Source organism: Lissotriton vulgaris, chromosome 10 (genome assembly GCF_964263255.1).
Source record: "Lissotriton vulgaris chromosome 10, aLisVul1.2, whole genome shotgun sequence".
Classification (NCBI taxonomy): domain Eukaryota; kingdom Metazoa; phylum Chordata; class Amphibia; order Caudata; family Salamandridae; genus Lissotriton; species Lissotriton vulgaris.
In genome coordinates, this window is record NC_141698.1 from 175,088,618 (window position 1) to 175,113,884 (window position 25,267).

Genomic DNA, 25,267 nt, shown 5'->3' on the forward strand with positions numbered 1-25,267 from the left:
CATTTCTTTTACGCCAATTACACTGGAACAGATCATTACAAAGAGCCAAAACCATTGTAGAGTTAATTATAAAGTTTGGCGGATTTTGCAGGCTTGGCATTTGACGATGAAATGCTTAATACAATCCTGTACAATAATCCAAGTATTCTGGATTCACTACCAGAAATAACAGTCGGCACAAAAGATGATTGGCTCACTCTATTGAACTTGAAAAAATCTCATTCACAAACATCGGTTCATGGAGTCATTATGGCAGAATACCTACGGGGCAAATGTGCCCCAACTGGCTTGAAAGTTACCAACACACCAAGGCTGTTCCTTACTGATAAGATCTTTTTGAGAGATTGGTCACAAATCGCGTGGCGATGTACTCGCAACTGGCTAATCCTCATAATTAGTACAGCTTAGCGCCAGGCAGACACCATCCTCATAGAAATACAGGTCCTTGAAGGCAAAATCAACACCTTAATTAAAGGGACTGTTTATAAGAAACAAATGGACGAAACCAACAAAACGAATAGAGAATATAGAGAGAACATTCTGCTAAATAAAATAGATAAATTCAAAAAAGATTTAGCCAAGTTCTCATTGGTGAAAATGTATCCGTACACAAATGACAACTATGTAGCGCCAGAATATAACAGAGGGAGGCGCTATGGTTCCAACTATTCCACATCAGGTTCAGACCAAGAATCTAGCGACTCAGATTTAATCCAATGCTGGGACATCACAGATGAGGGGGAGTGGATTGTCACGTAGACCCAACAGGAGACGTGGTACGCAGGGTTATTATCAGAACCAAGGCCCATGGTGGCCACCAGGCCTGTGGGGTTATCAACCACCTTCCTTTATACCACATATGCAACCATATCCTCCGCAACAATTTTTCCCAGACCAGTCTTTTTTAGGTCAGGGCAGAGGCCACAGGCGAGGGAAAAGAAGAGGAATGCCAACTGTACATTGGGAAACAGACCCATCCTTCCCAAACACGAGGAGCAGGGCAGGGCAGCAGCAAACCACCAACCAGACTGTGGAATGATAGACCTAGTGGTCAACCTCAGTTCCCACATTTTGACAGCGAAAGAAAACTTAGTCCTAAATAAGGGACTAAGGTATGTCCCCACACACACAGGAGACCCTTTTAAAATGAGGTGTGAACTTGAGGGTTTCTTTAGGAAAATCCGGCTGCATTTTTTCTTTAAGGACAAACAAAGTGATACCTCTACACAAGAAGCAGGAACAAACAACACGGGACTACGTCCGAAGTCTAATTTCACCCCATTGGCACATCAAGTCCCATCTCAAGTAACAACTTTTGAGAAAGCAGTGACCCATGATGTGATGGCACTTTGCAATACACGGAGCAATGAATATCACAATTTTTCCAAGGAGGGCAGACGGACACTCCAAGGCCTGATACAAGATGACTCAATCATCATCAAAGCAGCGGACAAGGGGGGTGCCACCGTGTTGCAAGATGTGGTAGCATATCGTGCAGAGTGCTTAAGACAGCTGGCAGATACCAAGTCCTATCGACTTTTGGACTCAGACCCCACCCCAAGGTTGAGCCTGGAGATCAAACAATTGGTGGAGGAAGCGGATGCCGAAGGCTGGATTACACCTCATGAGGCCAGATATTTGACCACCACACATCCGGCGATGCCGTATTTTTACTGCTTGCCAAAAATACATAAGGTCCAACGACCGCCCCCAGGACGTTCCATCATTTCTGGGATTGGCTCGCTGTTAGAACCTTTATCAACATTTGTTGATTTTTTTCTACGTCCTTTGGTGGCAGAGATGCCCACCTATTTGAAGGACACTGCAGATCTACTTCAAACTCTACCAAGCATCGAGTTCGATGTATCTACTGACCTATTAGCAAGCTTTGACGTGGAGTCACTATACACTTGCATCCCCCAACAAGAGACCCTCGATTCCATCAGAAGTCTGCTTGACACACGGGGCCTTGGAAGTATCACTCCAGTCAGTTTCATCATGGAATGTGCGAGAATAGCCATGATGGAGAACTACTTTCAGTTTGAAGACCAGATCTTTCTCCAGGTCTCAGGGACCTCTATGGGCAGCGTATTTGCGCCCAGCCTCGCCAACCTATACGTCCACCTCTTTGAACAGAATCATGTCCTAAACCACAGTAACCCGTTTTTCCACCCGTGGTGCTGTGGAAGAGGTATATAGATGGTGGTAGGGCGTGGCTCTGCCAAGGAGATCTATGCTTTCCATACTTGGCTCAATGAACAGAACTCATTTTTGAGATTCACTATCGAGCACAGCAAAACTCGACTGTCATTTCTTGATATTTCCATCTTCGAAGAGAATGGGCAGCTACAATGCGAACTCTTCAAAAAACCTATGTCTAGGAATTCTTTACTCACATTCGACAGTCACCACCCTAGAGCCCTGCGCGAAAATCTTCCTGTAGGGCAATTTTTGAGAGTGCGCAGAAATTGTTCAACACCAGCACTCTTTAACAAACATGCCCAAGATTTGTCATCACAACTCCAGGCCAGAGAGTACCCGAAACGCCTGGTAAGAAAAGCATGGAAGAGAGCTTCCAATGTCAACTGAGATGCTTTACTCGACCAAAGTACGGTTAAACCTGTAACCAAAAGGCTTACATTCGTCAACACCTTTTGTACACTGTCCAACAAAGTACAAAAGACGTTGCGTAGACATTGGCGTATTCTTAATATTGCCACAGAGAAGATTCCGCCACCTCTGTTTGCTTTCAAAAGAGGCCAGAGTCTGCGAGACAGCCTTATACACACCGACCAAGGCGATAGCTGACGCAAGAGTAACACTCTTTGGGGTCTTCCTCCGGTACGTGGCCACTATTCGTGTGGTTCATGTAGAGTCTGCCCACAGACGAAGACGGAGTCTTTAGATATTGGGACTGACCGCCCATGGATCCTGCGGAATCATACAAACTGCAATACTGATCGCGTGATCTACATGATCTCTTGTCCGTGCTCCTTGATGTACGTGGGCCATACCATTTTCAAAATCAAGTTACGAATCAGTGAGCACAAGAGTACCATATGCTGTAGCAAGCAATCGACATGCTTAACCAACCATTTCTTAAGCGCCAAACACCAGGCAGATGACATGAGATGGGTGATATTTGAACACCCTATAATTCCTCAACATGTGACTGACATTTCTAGATTCCTGTTTATAAGGGAACAAAGATGGATCTTCAAACTCAGGACTGACACAGAGGGCTTGAATGATACCATTCTGTGGGTCCAGATTTGAGCTCTACATGATATGTCTAATAACTGTTATAAAAAAAGACAGCAACTCCAAACCAGACTCAAATTTAGTGCTTGAAATCATCATTTGCACTTGCAACGTGCCAACTCTAACCTGAATATCGTTGCAACCCAGTAAGTGATCTTATAGATATATAGCCTATGAGGGACATACTCCTGGGTCTCAAAACATTAGTATATATTTGTCATCAATACTTTATACATATTAATTATTAAAGATTTAACAACTAATACCGGTCCCTTGCATCAGTGGACACTGAAGACGTCAGTGCGATTATGAAACCTGCTGGCTCTTTAGGACATCTACACTGAGTGATTATACCAGCTTCTTTGCAGCTAGTTAACACATAATTGATGTTTATCTCAAAGACTAATATTAATTCCTATACAAATATCTGGGTTGGACGGAATTGTCTCACACAATCGTTTTTAGCACCTCCTACAGGTCTGCTTTGAAGTCTGGACTCTGATCGTATCTAACACAGAGAAAGGGTTGGTTATCACAATAATTAATGAAGTAGATTAGTGAGTAATTTAATGATCACCACTCGAAGAAGAATACTAACAGTTTATAGGGAACGAGTCCCCTTGTGTTTTATATATACACTCCGTTTTATATATACACTTTGTTTATATGGAATGAGTCCTCTCATGCTTTATATACACTAGTTGTTGTTGCTGAAATGCCGTAACTTGTGCTGCCGCTGCCACTCTGTATTCTACCAGAGACAATACACGCGCACGAATACTGTCTAGTACGCAGGCGCGTTGGAATAGCGTTAAGGCAAAACGCACGAAGTCTCAACCAAGATTGCATGAGAGCGAGGCGCGAGACAGGCGCATGCGCAATGTATGTCTAAACAACGCCCGAGAGAAATCAGTGGCTTAAGGGGTCGCAAGATCGTGCAAGCTCGTCACTCGCACCAATAAGGGAACGTATAAGATACAAGCCGCAATTGTTGCACAAAAACGCGGGATATGTCCGCTTAATTAACTAATGAGATATCGTCAAGCAAATCAGCAAAGGTATAAAAGAGGACTCAATTCCTTCGTCGGTACCTCCCACACTGTTCGCAGAATGCGACGAGGTACCGACGGAAAGGTGAGTCCTGATCACTGCTTTTCAGTATGCATTCAGAGCTTGGTGTTGTGGTCGTGGTGTTCTAGCCAGTCTCTGAACCCTATTTCGCTCTGCCTTATGGCTTCTTTAATACAGAAGCAGTATTGAAATTTACCACCTCTGACAGAACAAATTATTCCTAAATTCTGAGCACCATTAGTAGTACCATTAACTACTGAAGTAAGTTTAACATCAGTACTTTGCTGATGATTTTTTCAACAACTATTTGATCGTCACAAATATGGTTCAGCCTTCACCAAATAATATCGGATTTAAACTATTTGTGAAGGAATATTCCAATAACACCTACTCATTCCAATTCTGATTGTACCCACATAGTTTGGCACAATTAAACGTTGGCTCGATTGAGGTAATTTCTTTAGTGGATGTCAGTCTGTAGCTGCTTTTGACCGTGAATGACAGTCTGTGGTCTTTTATGATGGGGTTTTTTTCTGTGTGAGCTTACTAAGGGCATTTAAGTTGGATCATGAAATTACCCTTTTGTCCCCCCATGTTTCTTCTCACTACTAGAGCGGGGCCTCAGCCACCGAGCAGTTGCCGGGTGAGGTGAGGCTTACCCCCACAAAAAGCAGGGTGAGTACCTTTTAATTGTTAAAATTATAATTCCCCATAGCAGTACCTTGTGACAAATGGGAAAAGTCGAACACAATGTATTAACGACTAAGTGACATGAATAACCTCCGTTCTTGGAGCATATTTTCCGTTCACCACCTCAAGTTGAGTTGTTTTATTTCTGATAGCATTCCTCTTTGTTGCAGGGAAGAAGAAATAGCTCTTGAACTACACACACATGGGATACATGTCTGGTAGGGTGATAACCAACCACTGATCTATTTCTCTTCTGTTGAAATGTATTAATGCTGAAATATTGCTTCACTTATGATTTTTTTGCAGTAGCACACCTCACTTATACGGTCCTGAAGAAAGCCGGGTTAATTATCCAAACGGCTGAAACATGTTGACCTCACTTTTAGCCAAAAGATAGTTCAATTTATTTCAAACTATCAGGCGGTTTTTATCACATGGCATTAGGACAATTCCCAATAAACATATTTTTGTCCTCTTAGTCATTTTTATTACACTCACATTTATCATTTGCACTGCACTCCATTAGTCCTCACATGGCTTAAACAAACACAGTGGCTGAAACATTCAGAGAGTAGGAGGTCTAGTACTTCTGTACATTAGCCTTTATACCATCTTGGCTATAGATGACCCCTCTCTCTTGGTTTTCCAGATGACGAAGTTCCGCCAAATGGGTGGGCTGATGGAAACCATACTCAAGCCCGGGATTGGACAAGTTATGTAAAACTGGTGAACTGTAGTTGCTCTAATTTTGGTGGTGCTTGTGTCACACCCAGTAGACCGTTTTCCTCCCTATAGTCAGTCGAGTTAATTATAAACCCATACAATTAATTAGACTACAATTTAATAAATTGAGAGGCTTCAGGTTTGTCCACTTACAGAATATTATACAAAATATTTTCTTGAATGAATAACCCCTTATGGTGCATTGCGTGGACTTCAAAGAACAGACAGTTTACAGATCTTTATAGATTGACCAAGATGCAATTTATTTCAAGTATTACCCTTGTTTTTTCCCGTACAGTTTCACAAAATATTTTAAATCGTATTCTGGACCAATCACAAACACCAAGTAGGATATATTTATCCAAAACTGGACCTTAACTCAGTTTCCATCTTCGATAATAGAGGCAACTTTTAAGACACGAGGTCAGAAAAATGTGCTCTAACCAATGAAATGTCCCACTTTTTCAATTTTGGAACACTGGAATTTTTGCCTCGGCTAGGATGGGAAGCAGCCTAGTTTCACCTACTTCAAGCTCTGTTAAAATTGTATAGGAGTTACTTGTATTTTAATGCAAAGTCAGCTGTCCATGCATAGATATGTAAGGAGCACTGGGTAGCTTACAGGGGCACTATACATGTTGCATGTGGGTGAAGATTAGAATGGACTGTCTTTCATTTTACTATATGGGGACATAAATCCATCTTTGATTGCTTGCATAGGAGTGATTCACACGATAGAGAGAACATGCCAGACAGGGATCCAGATTATAAGAACATTCCTGAGAATCTTCTGAAGTAGACTTGGCTCTTGTGAAAGTAAACAAAAGAGACAGAGGTCCTGTTGACAAGTAAGAATAGTTCCTACCCCTTTCAGCTTAATCCCCCCCCCCCCCAAAGTGTTACTGTAGACAGTGTTGTGGAGTAGCTGAGTGGGAAGATCTCTACTTTTGTGCCTTATCCTCCTATTGCCCAGTCGGGGAGCAATCAGCTCTAACCCGTTTTTCTGTCTAATATGAATAGTCGATTTTAGATAAACCAGTCTGGGGGAAATAAATAAAATGTCAGAAAACTGCCTGAAACCAGCTCCAGAACTGGATCTCTGGAATCCACATCTACATAACTGGGATAAATTCTGCATATGAACTAAGGTCAGTTAGCCAGGATTTTCAAAGACCAGCGCCAGGGTGGGATGGAAATATTTGAACTCCAGAATCAGGATCTTGGATTGTTCGCTTTCTCACGAAGTGGGAAAAAGCCGGGGAAAACACCTGCATGGACAGCTGTATACTATCTAAAGGGGTCACTGCATGCTGGTGATAAAGGAGAGTGCTGGTCGGTGTCCCAAAGAAGAAGAACCTGGCGTTCAGTTATCAGCTGAGTGGCATGGGGACTAAGAAGTTGTCCAAGGGACGTGGTTAACTCCTGTTGGGAGAGTTGCATTTGCCTGGAGAGAATAGGTCAATTCACTGTGGAAAAAAGGTCCTGGAAGTAAGCCCTGCAAGAGAATACAGCCTACAAAAGGAGACCACTGCTGTTCAGGAAGGAGAAGGAATAGTGATTGACCAAGTTTAGGAAGTCCAGGAAGCTTCGGTAACTTGGTACTTGTGGCTAGAGCTTCGCATCAGGAACAGAATGCTGGAGCAGGACAGGACCTGCTGCAAAATATTGGCTGGAATCTAGCGTTTGACTATGTGTTTGTGGGTCACAGAAGAAGCTAGGAAATTAGTGCCAAGAGAAATATGAACCAGAATGGTTTTAGTGGTCTCTCAGATGATAGACTCTAATGTTTAAATGAATTACACTTACGTGAAGGTTCTTTTTGACCTGTTTAAGTAGAGGCCTAGGGCTCTGGTTAGTAAGCCTTCTTTATGATTTGTGACTATCTTGACAAAGTCTGTTGGCCTCACTGTGTTGATCGGTAAGAGTTTCTGTTATATCCAGATGCCTAGTTATTTGTATTGCTAGTTATAACTGTTGGGCCATACAGTCAAGCAAATTGTCATATTGTATTTCATAGATAACAAATACAGGATTTACGATATAGTTCCGCACTGTGCAATATGGTTAGATTATGTGATTCACACTTTGGTTATCTGCATATATCTGTGGAGTAATTAGCTGTTTGGTCAATAAAGGACTTTCCTTTATAAAAATGTAAAAACACTGACTGGAGAAGGATTTAATGAGTGTTAATACATGTATTACAAAGTTCTGATTCTCCTACCCAGATTACCTCCCAGAAGAATGTGTCACTACCTTGAGAGTTCAGTGCTGAAGAATGGACTTGGTTTTCAATCTGGGGTGATAATATTACAGGGAATCCTGGACACCATAATAAAAAATCTCAATTGCTACAACTGGGGTCCAGTAAACTCTAGATACCCTTAGGCACTGCTAACCAGTCCTCACCTATTCTGATTCGAAGGAGAAATCAGAAGCCAGAGTTCTTCTCCAAGAAGTACATGTAGAATGTAAAATGTAAAATGTTTTAACATTGCAAAATATTTCTTAGAACAAAGACAAAACAGCACATTTGGGCAGGGCCTAATTGGAAGTTTGACCACATAGACATGGCAGAGGGTAGGAAAGACACTCTGAATAGGCTGCCAACAGGGCAGCTGTACAGTACATCTCTCAATCATAGGACTCCTCCCAAACATGAGGAAAATTAATGATTTTCAGTTAAAAACAGGCCTACTATTTAGCTCTTACCACAGATGAGAGATGGGGGTTTTGAAGCTCGCCAGCAGTGATGATCCTCTCCCACAACTTTAGGGGGACGTTCGCGATGTGATACGCACATGTGATAGCAGAGGAATGCAGAGGAGCCAGGTACGGAGCAGGGACTGTGGGCCAGCCAGGAGTTTGCAGATCTATCACAACCAACTCCTCTTCCACCAAAACCACAAGGGCCCTTGGTTCATCAAACTCTGTAGAAAAATAAAACTGGAAGCATAAACAGGAGGACCAGAGAAACCAGCTGAGACAAATCAAATGTAAGAATTGAGCTGGCACAAATGAAGGCTAGAACAAGGTTTGTTCTTCCAAATAGCAGACTGCATACCCTCCTCTACCTCTGTGTTGTACACGGTGAAGAAGTCAATGACGCGAGAAGTGAAGTCCAGTGTGACCAATGACTTCCCCTGCTGAACTGTCACACAGTGTCTGTCGCCATAGCTGGCCCGAGGCATGCCCCCACTGAATATGATGAAATTATTCCTAAAGCCGGAAGAAAACAAGTGACAAAGAATGAATAGATGAGTCGCCAAATAGTGTGGATCCAAAACATTCATGCAGAGAAATGTGTCATATTTAACTAATAAGAGGTGAAAAGCTTTGGCTGGGCGTCAGGACTTAAGTGCAGCAATTTACATAGCTTTAAAACACACACACACACACCACACACACACACACACACACGAAGCTATTTACTTTTTAAATCAGAGGCCAAATTAACCATTCTCAATTGATATCTAACGTAACCGTTGCTCATCATGAAAAATAAAGCTTCAGTCAGTCATTTACACAACACTATGGAACGGAAAGCCCCACCGAGCCACCAATTAATCAACACTGAATGCGGTGCCACATTCAGACATGTCAGGACACCCAGTTGCAAGCACCTAATTCTCAGTTATATGCTCCGGTAAAAGAAAATACAAAGAATAAGACCTCAAACTCTGACTTGGACACCCAACAAAATTAGATACCAATACTCACAAATCCATGTACCTTACAAAGCTAATCAATGCCCTCAACCAAGCAACCCGCCCAACCACTCCATGCCTGCAGAATTATGTTGCTCCTAAAATCTTCACACCCAACAGTTTCAAAATATGCACTGAACCAGGTGCTCCAATCATGCAGTGAATAACTTCCTAATGAATGACTTCCTCAAATAAAGACATGCCTCAATGCCTTATTAGGTTGCTTAAAACACAAAAGCTCATGGAAGGAAATGCTTGCAAATTGTCGAACCACTGGCATCACTGGGGGTAGCATGCCACCCCATCGTTGACGAGGGACAATCCGGCTGAAACTGGCCTTGGGTTACTTGCGTTCTGCTTCAGAGTGGACCCGGAGCCTGAGCAAGACTGGTTTGTGAACAGCTGCATCTATTCGGAGGTGGTATGATGGGCAAAAGAATGAAGGGTTGGAATGCTTCCCTGAGCAACTGACAGTGGTTAGAATTATTGCAAACATTCCTGCCATCTCATTGTGAGTGTTTTATATTAGGTTTCTTAAGCAACTATCAATTATCCACAACTTTCAGAACCCAGTAACTAGCCACTGATCTAACCGGGAAGCCCAATCAAAACCAAAATAAAAATGTAGACTTTAAAGTGTTCAAACAATACTACAACTGACCTGGGAATGCTATAAAAACAACCCGTATTGTAATAAAGAGCAGCATTATTTTTGTAATTATTTGCACTATGCTTGAAAAGAAAGTACTGCTCAACTGTATTTCAATTTAAAATTCAAAATGACGTTTTAAAAAGCAATCCTCTGACCAAGTATTCCAAACAGAATAAGAAAATGCAGAGACAGGCCTATTCAAACTATGATGAGACACAAAACAGGAGCACAAAGTGGCATGTTCCCATTAGAAACTAGACCAGGAACAAAATGGTCTTAATGAAAAACAGAAAATTGATAAATACTGCACCAGAAGGACTGAAATGCAGCAACTAAATCGTTTGGCCGGGCCCAAAACCAACTACCCCTTTGCAACAACCTCTCATATCTAAACAGTTGAGTGGAGGGCCTGAAAACAAGAACATTCACTGCAAACCCTCAAAGACAACTCACTAAACATAGAACATTCAAGCAGTTAGGATGGAAGGTTGAAAGACTCACCCAAATTCACCCATTACGGAACACCACCATGTGACTCACCCACCCTAAACACTACCCAACCACAGTGGTTCAGGAACAAAATTCCCCAGTGGAGAACATCCTTTGGATGAATCACAACTGCAGATCAAGGTCTGCACAAAGTTGGAGAACAAGTAAGTGGTGAAACCTGCACTATACAAATACCCAGTTACATAACATCCAAAAACATACTTTAACATCCCAAAGGGGAGGTGCACAACTCCATTTGTGGAACCCGCTATATGCTGCAAGATCTTACAAGTGCAAATCTTCACACACACCCATGCAACTGAAGGAGGCTTCAGTCGCAATAGCATACAATAAATACGGTGACCCCTTCAGAGAAATCTTACAAAGTTAGCGATTAGGTGCTCTGCGATTACAGTAATGGGTCACACAGCCTGAGCGCTTCACTTAGCCAGGATATGTTTATTAGAACAAAACCAGCACAAATGTTCATTCTATGCAAATAAAACAGTCAAAACCACACACATTGTCGCTATTTCTCCATCTCCTTGTCATAGGGATCTTAAAGTCAGGTTGATCATTTCAGGTGGTGCCTGCTCAAGAGGTGGTCAACTCGCAACAGCTCAACTCCAATCACTTGACTATTGTCCAACTGGGAGCAGATCTGTTTGGCAGATCCTAAAAAATGCAGTAAATGGATGCATAGTCCAACTTACCCCGAGGAACATGTTCGCCACTGGATTTTGTTGATGGCTTTGCAGGGAAATGGACCTGAAGGAAAAGATAAGAGTCTGAACACTCCTTGCTTAAGTGGCACTTACGTGGAGCTCTAGAGGCAGACAAGCCCAGCACAGTCCTTTCCACAGGGTAAATTGTACACATTTATTAATCAGTTGCATACATCAGCTATATCAACTTAGTAAATCCAGATCACATATTCTCTCGCCCAGGCGCGGTGCGTCCATTGGGGCGTAGCCCCACTAAGCTTCGTGGCGTGCACGCACCACGCCTGCAAAGAAGCCAACACTGCAGTCAGTCAGTAAGGACATTGCTGTTCTCACCTCACGCCCGAGTCCCGACACAATATCAGAGTGCGAGGCGCCAGGGGGTAGGGCTGGGCTGGGCTGCTGCAGCTTGAGTGACAGTTCACACTCAGCTGCAGCAGTAGTGCGCAAACTGCACATGTGTATTTTTGGGCTTTATTCAGCCCGCACATGCGCTTACTTCTTCCCCCTTAGAGAGGGACCCAAGGGGTGCGGTTTCATACAGCACCCCCAGGGCTGCAGCAGAGAGGTTGAAAAGGGCGAATGGTATCTGTGCCCCCCTAGCCAATCCTGGCGCTGCATGCAGCGCCAGGATTGGTTAGTCCCAATTGTCCACCGTGCAGCAATCCATTATTGGGTGCCGCACGTGGGTGGTGGCACACTGCCGCATCCGCACTTTCTATGGCCAATCACTGTGTGACTTCATGTGAAGCCATGCAGTGATTGGCCATTTAGGGACGCACGCTGTCTGGAGTCCTGACACACCGGACAGTCTGCTGCCTGTGCCTGCTGCTCGTCGTCGTGGACTTCACTTGGAGTTGGACTCATCGTGTGTAGTCACTCACTACACTAGTCAGTGTAGAGTAGACTCTGTAGAGAGATTAGAGCGATCCGAGATCCAACATTTCCTGCGAAAAAAATTCAAAGTAAGAGTCTCGCGCTCTCTGTGTTGTTAGCACACTGTGTGAAAATACCTGGTCTGTCAGTTTTTGGGAGTGGCGCTGGATATGCAAAAGTTGATATTATCCAAGTAGGTGCTGGAACGGTTTGGGGTGTCTGCAAATGTTGTGCTATCCCCTTGGCACTCCCGGCCTCGTCACAAACTATGAAAAAGGGTGTTTACGTTGTATTTCCCCAACCCAATGGCTTTTCTAATGATTTTCTCCCTCCCTTCCTCGTGTCTGAGTGGTTACACTCTTCTACAATACACACGGCATCACACAGTAATGGGCCACATTATTTTAACACGATTGGACCAGGGGCACATGTGCTTCCAGGTTTTCTATATGATCTGAGAGCACTCTGTACATGTAATGTAGCCAGAGTGGGGCAGGTAACCTCTTTGTGCCTCCAAGCATAGCTCATTTACGCCTGTGACGCAGCGCTAATTGAATGATGCGCCCCTTTGCTTGCGAAGTTTGGTGAGCTTAGCTGAAATGTGACTGCCAGATGTCTCACAGATATTCCATGATCTACGGCCAACCTTTGAGGGGAGGGGCTGGAAAGGCGGGAGAGTGATACACCCAAAGGACAGGGTCATGTTACCAGTGTCACCACTGCACGCAGGGGTCCCAAATTGAATGACCTGGCTGACCACAAAATGACAGCGTTAACTAGCTTACCTAGCTGTTCACTGTGTTCCGTCACAAGTAACTTTCACTTTTGGAGAAACGGGTTAAAAAGCAAGCAAGCCAGATGTAGGTTTAATTCTTTTTTAACCCTTTCGATGCTGATGACGAGCTCAGCTCGTCATCACCCACGGGTGTCGTGTGCTGATGACGAGCTGAGCTCGTCATGGGGCCACTAAAATGGCATTTTCCAACACAGGGGGGGAAAACGCCCAGCAGCCATGTGGTTAAGTAAATATAGCATTACACAATTTGCAAGTCCCGCCCGTTTAATGACTAGCATATTTTGGTCGCTAGCATTTAGGTCGACGCCATTCCCTTTATCAGGTGGAAAGGCACGCCCGTCTGTGGGCCCGTAAATTGCTGGAAGCCAGAAAGAAAAACATGCTTTTAAAATCAACTGGTGATTTTTGTAAATTATTTTCATAAACATCACTGGAGAAGAGTGTGGGGGTCGATGAACCACAAGCATTGCTTCACTAAAATGTGGGCCAACTTCCGCATTAGAACTAGATGACTATACAGAAAGGCTGCAATTGCAAATCACGTTCTGTAGGGGGCAGTGTAAATCACCCCAGAATTGTATTTATGCAGCGCTTACTAACCCTGACGAGGCGTTGAACACCAACATGAGAACACGGACACATGCAGAGTGTCCCTGGGCCACCCATTTCACGCTTTCAGTATATCCAATGACTACACAGGCCACAATCAGATGAATAATATGTACATTAATCTAAGGCACAAAGGAACGACAACGCCATAGTTGAGCACAGACGTACTTTTCACAGATTTTATTCAGTCTGCAAACAAGGTCGAATGGGCACTTCGTACTTCAACTCACACAGGAACTCACTTTGCACCCAGTGAGCACTGAACACAGTTTAATCATAGAATGTGTCAGTAACAAAACAAGGCACAATATATAAAATATTACAGCTGTGGGACACAGTGCATATTCAGAGTGTTTAGGTTAACCAACTCTTTTAGACAATTGAGAAATTCAAAGTTCAGCCTGGAACAGGTGGCACATGCAGTCAGGGCGCTAGACCAAACATTTTACGCCACACCACTTTCAAATGTCACCAGCCGCCCCTGCTCTTGCCCACAGCCACATGAAAATATCCTTGGAAGCTTCAACTTTAATTAAGTATATTTCTGCTGCATACGGTGAAATAAGTTTATAAGCGCTGTACGGTGCAAAACAGGACTTCACTATCTAAAGAATACACATGGTGGCAGCTGGAAACTGAAAATTCAGAACTAAGCCACAAAACCAAACCCCAGCGACTGCCTTACCTCTCCAGTAGGTTTTAAAAAAAATAAAAGACCCTGCAATGCAAAGTACTCTTAGGGGCACATGCAAAGTACTCTTAGGGGCACATGCATCAAGGTATTTTGCGATCACAAACAATGCGATTCGCAAAAATCGGCCGTTTGCGATCGCAAAATGGCCTTTTGCAGTGCATAAAAGTTTTTGAGACTCGCAATTTCTTGCGATAACCTAAATTGAGAATGCAAATAGGGAATCTTATTTTGTGATTCCCTAATGCTTATACAAGAAGACTTTCCTAAATGCGAAATGTGCATTTAGGAAACACTAACTTGACGTGGATGCTAATATGTGCATACTTGCACCTGTTTTTTGTAAGGTGCGCCTCAGGGGGGCCTTAGGACCCCGGACCCCTTGTCTTTGCATTGTGCTTACCAATTAAGTAACCGCAATTTAGGCAGTGGAAAACCATTCCCACCTGTGGACCTTGAGGCCCATAGGAAAGAAAGGAGCCACAATAGAAAATAGCAATTCCCTAATTGTGTTTGCGATTCTTAAAAAATTGCAATTAGAGAAGCGCTATTTGCAGCCTGTTTTGATGCATTGGATTTTGAGATTACCAAATTAGCGATTTCTTAAAAAATCGCTATTTGGTAATCGCAAAATGTAACTTTCATGCTTGTGCCCCAAAATACTTTTTACTTTTGAGAGTAAAGATGCAGAATTCAATGGGCTATTGGTACAAGAGTGATCACTGTGCGGTTCACCAGGGGCTCCCAAAAAGAAGACAATTCACACTTGGGGCTGTGTATCTACTGCATGCTCACCTAACACTAGAGCACTTTGAATAAGATGCCACTGTCCACGTTGCCCAATTACCAGAGATCTTTAGCTTACCAAGGGCAAAGGAAGCCTTCACGATATTGTTAGGCTGTTGGAATGGGTAAATACGATGGCAATGAGTACCATGATGTGTGCAGGCAAGACTATGGCAATATCACTAAATGCAATGCCAATAATTTCCATAACTTGTGCCCATATTGTAGGAGAGTAGGGTCTGCTTCCTATGGTTACCCCAACTTTTTGCTGTAATGAACAAGTTACTTACCTTCGGTAACAATATATCTGGAAGAAACAGTAGTTAGTATTAGATTCCTTACCTTAGAACATCCCCAGGCGTCAGACTGGATCTGGAAACTTTCGCGTAGCAGTACCTCTGCGCGTCGGTAGGCGTCGTCTGCGGCTCCGCGTCAGTCGTCGGCGTCGTTTGCGCCGGGATGACGCCGCCCTCGCCAATTCTTTTACATAGCTTTTCCGCGCCAGAAACGCATAGCCATGATAAAAACCAACACTGGTGCCTTGAAACTAGGGCTCTGAAAGGGGATGACCTTAACCCTAGATATCTGTTCGCAGAACGGGGAGGATGAGTGGGCCGGTAAGGAATCTAATACTAACTACTGTTTCTTCCATATATATATATATCGTTACCGAAGGTAAGTAACTTGTTCATCTGAAAGAAACGGGTTAGTATTAGATTCCTTACCTTAGAATAGAATCCCCAGCAATACCACCCCCGGTGGTGGGTCTGCGAACCAAAAATCACACCAGAAAGTCCTGGAGGACGGAACGGCCAAAGAAGCCATCCCTCCGGACTGGACTGTCCAGGAAGTAGTGTCTTGCAAACGTGTGCAGCGAGGCCCACGTAGCTGCCTGACAAATGTCCTGCAAGGGGACTCCCCGACCCAGGGCAGTAGTAGCCGCCGTGGCCCGAGTGGAATGGGCCCTCAGCCCAACAGGAGGATCCTTCTTAGCCAAGGAGTAGCATGCCTTGATACACAACACGACCCACCAAGAGATGTCCCTTCTTAGCGCCCACGTAACCAACAAAGAGTTAGTCATCCACCCGGAACTGGCGTGTGCGATCCAGATAAAACGAGAGCGCACATTTTGGGTACAGGCGGTGGAGCCGCTCTTCCTCCTTTGAGGGATGCGGAGGCGTAAAGAAGGTGGGCACGGTGATGGACTGCCCGATGTGGAAGGCTGTGACGACCTTAGGCAGGAAAGAGGGTCTTGTCCGCAACACAACCTTGTCCGGATGGACAGAAAGGAAAGGAGGTTTGGAAGAAAGAGCCTGGAGCTCACTCACGCTCCTGGCAGAGGTGATGGCAACCAGGAAAGCAGTCTTCAGAGTAAGAATGCGAAGAGGACAGTTATGAAGTGGCTCAAAGGGAGCGCACATCAGATAGGTAAGAACAAGGTTCAAGTCCCACTGAGGCATCATGAAGGGAACAGGGGGAAACATGTGTGTGATGCCCTTCAAAAACCTATTTACAATTGGGGACTTGAACAAAGATGGCGGATCAGGTAGCCTTAAAAAGGCTGAAAGGGCAGAAAGGTAGCCCGTGAGAGTGCCCAGAGCAGAGCCCTGCAGGGCAAGAGAAAGAAGGAAGAGGAGAACCTCAGAAAGAGGGGCAGAGAGAGGATCCACAGCCTATGCTGTGCACCATACCACAAATCTGTTCCACCTGCAGGCGTATATCGACTTCGTGGAGGGACGCCTGGCTGCCAGAATCACAGTACAGACTTCAGGAGGCAAGTCAAATGGCCTCAACTGCAGCCGCTCAATCTCCAAGCATGTAGGTGGAGACTGGACAGGTCTGGGTGGAGGACCGTCCCCTGCTGCTGCGATAGAAGGTCCTCCTGAAGAGGCAGACGAACCGGGGGACCGACAGACATACTGAGTAGCTCGGGATACCAGTACCTTCGTGCCCAGTCCGGAGCCACAAGGATAACTTGGGCTCGGTCGCGCTTGATCTTCTTCAGCACTCTGGGCAGAAGTGGTATAGGCAGAAAGGCGTACAACAGACCGCAACTCCATTTGCATCGAAAAGCGTCTCCGAGCGAGTGCCGCCTTGGAAATTCTAACGTGCAGAACTGATGACATTGCGCGTTCTCTTCTGTGGCGAATAGATCTAACCAAGGCTCTCCCCACTGCAGAAAGAGGCCTTGCGCCACGTCAGAGTTCAGACGCCATTCGTGATCCATCATGCACCATCGGCTGAGTTCGTCCGCCCTGGCGTTCAGAGAACCTGCTAGGTGTTGAACCACCAGGGTCACGCCCTGATGTTCCAGCCACTGCCAGAGGCGCAGAGCCTCCTGGCAGAGGGTCCACGACCCCACCCCACCCTGTTTGTTGGAGTACCACATGGCGGTGGTGTTGTCCATGAACACCTGCACTACACTCCCCCGGACAGAGGGGAGGAATGCCTTCAGTGCTAGACGAATCGCCCTCAGCTCCAGAATGTTGATATGGAACCTGGACTTCGCCGGAGACCAGAGGCCTCTGATCTCTGCCTCTCCCATATGGCCTCCCCAACCTAGGAGGAACGCGTCCGTCACAACTACGTGCTCAGTTTGGGGTAAGGAGAGGGACCTGCCGCTGACCCAATCGCGGTCCGTGAGCCACCACTGCAGCGGTCTCGCAGTACCCTCCGAGATCAGGACATGGTCGGACAGGTTGCCCTGACGCTGGGCCCACTGAAACTTCAGCGGAGCCCGCATCCGCCACCGGGCGTGATGCACCAGAAGGATGCAGGAGGCCATCAGCCCCAGAAGTCGCAGCGTCAACCTGACTAAGACCCGGGATAAAGGCTGAAAGATTGGAATCAGAGCCTGAATATCCCAAACCTGCTGTTCGGGAGGATAAACCCGAAACTGCGCCGAGTCAAGAACCGCTCCGATGAAGAGGAGCCTCTGAGAGGGGCACAGGTGTGACTTCGGCACATTGATGGAAAACCCCAGCTGGTGCAGGAGGTCTGCCGTTGTCTGGAGGTGGCTGACGACGGTCTGGGGCGAGCCCGCCTTCAACAACCAGTCGTCGACCTAGGGGAAGACTGAAACCCCTAACCTGCGCAGATGAGCTGCGACCACCACCATCACCTTCGTGAACACCCGTGGGGCGCTGGTAAGGCCAAAGGGGAGCACGGTAAACTGGAAGTGCTCGTGGCCTACCGTGAACCGCAGGTAGCGCCGGTGGGCCGGCAGGACGGGAATGTGGAAATAAGCTTCCTGCAAGTCTAATGCTACCATCCAGTCTCCCGGGTCCAGGGCAGCTAAGACCTGAGCCAGTGTCAGCATCTTGAACTTCTCCTTCCGGAGGAAGCCGATGACGTTCCGTAGGTCCAAGATAGGGCGTAGGCCCCCTTTGCCCTTCTTGGGTACCAGAGAGTAACAACCACACCCTACTTCCGGCCCAGGAACGCGCTCGATGGCCCCCTTGGCCAAGAGGGCCGTAACTTCCTCTTGCAGAAGTTGCAAGAGGTCCCCCGACACGCAGTGGTATTGCGGTGGCATGGCTGGAGAGGTCGCCTCGAAGGGGAGGGAGTAGCCCCTTCGGACGATTTGCAACACCCACCTGTCTGAAGTGACAGTGCGCCAGTGGAAGTGGTGATAGCGAACCCTGCCCCCATTGGCGTCACATGGGCCTGAAAGCACGGACTAGGAGGCTTTAGAGGCAGATGTTGCGGGGGAAGGTGTGGACTGGCCTCGCCGTTGTCCCCGACCACCGCCACGGCGGTTTCCACGGCCGCCACCGCTTTGGATGTTAGTCTGCAGTGCGTGGCTGGCAGCACGTGTGGGAGCGCCCCTTCTTTGGCCACAAAAGGAGTGAAAGGCACCCGTTTGCTGGTGCGGGGTCGAGAGGCCCAAGGACTTGGCCGTAGCCCTGGAGTCCTTAAAGTGCTCAAGCGCATGGTCTGCCTTGTCGCCAAAAAGGCAACGGCCATCGAATGGCATGTCCATAAGAGTGTTCTGGACATCGGCTGAAAAGTTGGCGGACCTCAACCAGCGTGGCGACGAATCGCCACCGTCGTTGCCATCGCCCTGCCCAGTGAGTCGGTGGTATCCAGCCCATACCGGATAGAAAACAGTGCTGCATTTCGACCCTCCTCAAGGCCTTGGGCGAGTTTAGTCCTGACCTCCGCCGGACATTCTGGCAGCACACCCGCAACCGTGTCCCACAGAGAGTGGGTGTAGCGGCCAAAGAGGCACGAGGTGTTGACTGACCGCAGTCCCAAACTCAGGGAGGAGAATACTTTTACCGTATTGCTCGTACCTCTTGGATTCCCGATCGGGCGGGCCGTCGGGAATGCGGTCTGGGAGTTGGAGGCCTGGAGGACCAGGCTCTCGCGGGTGGGGTGGGTGGACAGGAAGCAAGGGTCACCCGGAGCCGGGCGGTGGTGTCTGGCCACGTTCCTATCTACAGGCTGAACGTCTGACAAAGCCTCATTTAATGGCAGCAGAGGCTCAGCCGAGTTGGACTGCGGTTTAAGGACCTCAGTGAGGTGGTTAGTCCTCACGGCCGCGATGGGGAGCTCCAGGCCCAAGGCCTTGGCTGCCCGCATCAGCACCACACTGTAGGCAGCCCCCTCCTCTGAAGCCACGGTGGGAGGAGACACAAAACCAGGGGAAACATCCTTAACGCGGGCATTACCCCGCGCACCTATTACGACGCTGCCTTTACAACGCAAGTCGTTACGACGACTTGCGCTGGAGGGCGCTATTGGATAGGGAATAGTTAATTTTCTATTCCAACACCATCCCTACTGTAACGTGGGGGGCTGGAGTTGGAATAGAAAATTAAACTATTCCACTATCCAGCCCTTACAGCGCAAGTCGTTGTAACGACTTGCGTTGTAAAAACAGCGTTGCAACGGCATGTGGTGTAAAAGCCCGCGTTGTAATGCCGTACATCCCAAAACCAGTGTCTGGCGAGGTGTCCAGCCCACTGGCAGTCCCAAGCTCACCTGTCCGGTCCTGCTGAGACAGTCACTCCCGTGCCAGAGAGTCCTCAGACCCCTCCCAATCCCCCTAGTCACCCATCTCCTGGTATTCAGGTTCAAAGGATGGGGCCGGTTCGTTGAAGTAAAAATCTCCAAGCGACGTCGAGAGCGGTGTCCAGCGGCGCCGATATGGCGCCAGAACCGAATCGAGGGTAGGATCGGGGACGGCGTCGCCCGGAGGCGGCGCTGGGGGCGACACCCTAGGGGCCGGCGCCAGTGAGGTCGACCCGCGACGACCCGGATCCGGATCCGGAACGGATCCAGTGAGGGCCTGCGACGCCGGGACCGAAGTCGCCGGCGGTGCCGGGTCCGAAGCACCCGACCCGCTAGGCCCCCCCCAGCCGGGGCCGCTGGGCCCGAAGGCGCAGCGGAATCCAGCGGAGGAGGGAGCGACCTCATGGCCATGAGGTAGCGCTCGATCTCCTCCGGCGTCGCGTCATTCCCAGGGACCGGAAGGTATGGGGCAGGCCGCGACGCCTGTGACTCCGTCGGAGCCGCCTGGGTGTCAACCGAACCCCCGGCCGCGTCGCGCGAGCGCCAGGGTGGGGTGGGTCGGAAGAGCGATGACGCCTTTCCGACCTTTCATGCCTCTTACCCGAGGATCTCGATCCCGAAGACCGATGCCGACTCTCGGAGCTATGATGGCTCTGACCCAGAGACCGGTCCCTCGACCTCCTGCGGGACCGGGACCTCGAACGGCACGGGGCCGACTGCCGGAGCTCAAGCCGCCTTTGAAGTCAGGGCCCGGCAGTCGGAGCAGGCTCGGTCGTCGTGGTTGAGGCCTAGACACTGAAGACACCAGCGATGGGGGTCGGTAACCGACATCAATCCGCTGCACTTGGAGCAGGGCTTGAACCCAGGCATCCCTACCGGCACCGTCTGAGTCAATCGACTCGAAAAACAGATCAAAAAGATCAAAAGTTTAGTCAAAAAATGACTAAAGGGTACTACTTCTCCGGATCTGCGCTTAGCTGGCGCGGAAAAAAGAAGAACGGACGTCAGCGTGCGAGGGCGGCGTCGAAGTACTCCGGCAACGTCATCCCGGCGCAAACGACGCCGACGACGGATGCGGAACCGCAGACGCCTACCGACGCGCAGGGGTACTGCTACGCAAATGTTTCCGGATCAAGTCTGACGCCTGGGGATATTCTAAGGTAAGGAATCTAATACTATCCTGTTTCTTTCAGATTCTCTGGTTTTTCGACTTTAGTGTGGCTGTGGATCTGCTAATCAGGCCCAGAGCCCAGCTGTTCTCTCTCTAAATTGATACCATGTACTCTAGGTACATCCCAGATTGGTTACTGGGTCACCTTTGTGAGCCCCTGTATAGTGTAACATAGGTGCCCAGGGCATAGGTGCACCCTAGGCCTACCAGGGGGTGCAGCATGTATTGTGCCACCCCTGGTTTGCCTTCCAAACTGACACCACAGGTGGGTAAGGTGGTGTAATCACCCCTAACTTAGATATGGTATACCTATATCTATATATACATATAGACACATATACACCTACAAGTCACTCCTATGGCAGGCCTTAACAATCCTGGAGGCAGAGTGCTTGGTTTTATGTGAGAGGGTGCCCTAGCATGAGCTGAGCCCCTCTGCAGCTTTCGGGACCATCTCCTTATAGCTATTCTATGATATAGCCATACCATATACTCTTAAGTGCATTATAATCCTCGCGGTTAATGCTAACTTTGGTTTGGCTTTATCAAAACATGTTATGTAAGGTGCCAAACACTTTGGAATACTACGCCCCCCCCGCCACATTCCACCATTCTAGAGGGAGAAGACATGTAGTTACTGGTTTACCCGGTTAAAGTTAAACAGAGCGTTAAAGTTAAACAGAGCCTCAGCATCACAAAATGGATGCTGCTACCACACAGACACGAGTCTGACCTCCTGTTGCTGGACGAATCTCCGGCAGGGGAGGCCTGGATAATAGGTTTCCTTTCAGAGGAGGTGCTGGCACCTCCCCGGACAGGTGTTTGGGTATTGGGGCAGGGAGGGCTGCATTTAGTGAATTCTTTCCAGACACTGCCTGGGGCACACTAGGTGCTCCATGCATTTCCCAGTTCAAACCGGTTGCTGGGGCACGCTGCCCCAGCTCTGGCACGAAACTGGACAAAGGGAAAGGGGTGTAACCACCCCCTTCCCAGGTCCACCCATAGGAGGGACCTTAAGGGTAGTCCAGCCCCTAAACTTAGTATAAGTATAGGAACCCAGTCACTAGGACTTTAGATTACCCTGGACGAAACGTTGAAACATAAATCCTGGACCTTCGACATTCCATTTCGACTGGAAGACGGAAGACATCTCCCTTGTGGTCAAGGAGTGGCCACCCTGTTCAAACAGGCACCAACAGCAACTTTGCTGGTCTGCATTTTCAAGGCTCCCACCGGATCCCGAAGAATCTGCGACACAGGACACGGACTTCCAGACATCTGACCCTGACCTTCGCTCACAGCAAAGCGGAGACCCTTGGCGGACACGAGAGACGTGGGACCGGAACTCCTGGGCATCCTGCATTTTGCAAGCTGCACTCACTTCACGAGGTAACTCGAAGTTGTGCATTGGGGTGCTTGAAGCCCCAGACCAGAGCACCATTTGCACTGAAGCTCAGAGTCCCCCACTCCACGAGTGACCCGTGGGCCCTGCTTTTTTGCATTTCAGCTTGATGCGTCTTCGCGGTTCCTAGTCCGTTGGCTAGTGAGCCCCCGAAGACTTTCTTTTGAAGCCAACTTGCTTTCATGGTTGCTCCAGGTTTGCTCCATCTTCCTTACAAAGGAGAAGTTCCTCAGACCTTGCTGGTCTGCACCGAAGCCAATCTCGACATCCTGCGTGGGTTATGTTTGCCAAGGCTTGTTGGGTCCAGTCCGGATACAGACACCGCAGTCAACTAGATCCTTCGTGGGACAGCTCGAATCCAGCTCCTGGTCATAGTCTACGCCTCCTGGCTGAAGAGACAAACTTCACATTTTCACCTGAAATCACCCATCTGGTGGCATCTTTTTATCGCCGCCCTAGTCACTGGCAAGTGACCCAGACTCTGTCCCTCCTGCTTTCAAGTTCTACAGATCTTCGATCCACCCTTGGATCCACCCGGACACTTTTCCTCTGGTTGTCTGCAGCACTTCTTTGCAGCTCTCCATTGAAAACGACAACAAAACCAGACACGAACCGACACCTATGCACCCGGCTTCCCTGGGTGAGGCAACACGAGTACTCCGGTTCTCCCGTGGGTCTTGACTCTCAAAGTATCCTAGTTTAAAAGGGTTCCATCGTAGTCCATCCAGCAGTGTCCTTAAATTGTAAATTTGTAACTTCTTCGTTTCCCATAGAAAGTCAATGGCAACCCGCGGCTGTGTTTAGACACTGCACGCGTCTCCCGTGAACCTCCTACTTCCTAACCTTTGGTTGTTTAGAGTAGCCCAAACGATTCCACAGGCCCCAGACCTGCTTTCTAATTCTCTCGTGGTTCTTATACCACTATTTTAGTATATGGTTTGTAAGGCCCCTAGGGCATAACGTATACTGTGCAACTATCGTATGCTAATTGAATAACTTGTATTGTACTTTTACCTCTGATCTCATAAAGAGTGCAGAGGCGTTGTGTTTAGAATAAATATATAAATATTTGCTATATACCTTGTGTGGTGTCCTTTCATTTGGTACTCAAGGGATTATAATTGGTAAAACAACTTGCTTAATACGCTCTCTGAAGTCTTAGCCTGATGACTGCTGGTCCATGCTACCACTAGGATAGCTTTTTATAAGGTTGACTTTACAACCACCATCAATAAGGGTTGATTAGACTGGTGCAAGGTGCCCACTAGAACTAGTGAACATCATATGCCAGGCTAACTTCTCACACATATACCAATGCCAATGCTCATAAATACAATGTCAATGTATGTCAAAATCTATGCTTGCACAACAGCGATGATACGGGTAGCGGCAATGCCAATGTATGTCACAATCCATGAACAAACAACAATGTTACCAGCAAAAGCGATGTCAATGTAGGTCATGATCTAGGAAAGCATAACTGTGTCAATCTCTGTAAAAACAATACCAATGTACGCTATGACAACAGTTCACAAGCTATTGAGATTGTCGATAAAAATGACACCAGTGACTGACATATTTTTAGGAGTTGCTGTTTCGGAAAACCTAGAACACTGTGTCTCGCCTCCAGTTTGCATCCATTTTGATCGACGTTCGCTCGGGAACGAAGGAAGGTTCTTCTTATCAGAAAGACCCCTTCACTGCAATCTGTGCAGCACGCGTTTAAACTTTAGCGCTCTTATCATACAATTTACGCAATGAAACTGGGAGGCGAGACAGGATTTTAAACCGTTTCAAAATCAGAACATGTATATATATCAGAAGTTAAACATCGATATTACCAAAGCTACAGGACATTTAAGAGAATTGATTCAGACGGTCTCCTATTTCTCATCACAAGTCCCCATCGCAAATCTGCTATTTATTTGAGAACCTGGTGTGACCAAGGCGTGGTACCCGCTTTCAATCTATATAGGAGCTTATTCGTGTCCTGTCAAATTCACTAAATCTGAGTGATCAGTTTACCTCTATGAGGTTATCCTACGCTTTAGTCGTCATTATAGTACGACACACGTGGCATCTCCAGAAGAAGGCGCTGGTCGCCGAAACGCGCGTAGAGAACTAATCTTTAAGCCACTTTTCTGTCATTTCTTGAATGTTTTTAAAATATGTTTTGCTGAGTTAGTGAATAATTTGGTAGTTACTAATTTGTGGATCAGTTCTGATCTTTTTATGTCTTGTGATTCTTGTCTTTTTTTTTAAAATCAAGTCAATAATACATTTTGAGTACAGACCTGCCACCTTTCGTCTTCCTTATAATTTAAATTCTATTTTAATATTCATCTGGTTTATTGTTATAATTGTTTAGTTCAAGTGCCTTGGTTGTTAGTTCACATCATATTATTTTTAGGAGTTCCAGTGAACTTGCACCATTACATTTGGATTTACCCAAGATGACCTCCTCATCAACCCAGAGTCCGAGATAAGTGATGAAAGGCCCCGAGACCCACACCCACACCAATCGAAGAGGTCACAGGTGAGGTCTCTCTTAACCCAAAGAAAAACGCACGGCCAGGGAATACCTTGATCAATCCCACAGATAGAT

General features: G+C 47.1%; 1 protein-coding gene across 2 annotated transcripts in view; it reads right to left on the reverse strand.

The window, feature by feature from the left end:
- LLGL1 (LLGL scribble cell polarity complex component 1) overlaps positions 1-25,267 on the reverse strand; it is a 542,661-nt gene that overhangs the window by 249,901 nt on the left and 267,493 nt on the right. For both annotated transcript variants that reach the window (XM_086940821.1, XM_086940820.1), the window contains exons 8-10: positions 11,307-11,361; positions 8,810-8,964; positions 8,458-8,675 (exon numbers count right to left, since the gene is read on the reverse strand). In XM_086940821.1, coding sequence (XP_086796947.1) covers positions 8,458-8,675; positions 8,810-8,964; positions 11,307-11,361 — 428 coding nt within the window. The remainder of the gene's footprint in view (positions 1-8,457; positions 8,676-8,809; positions 8,965-11,306; positions 11,362-25,267) is intronic.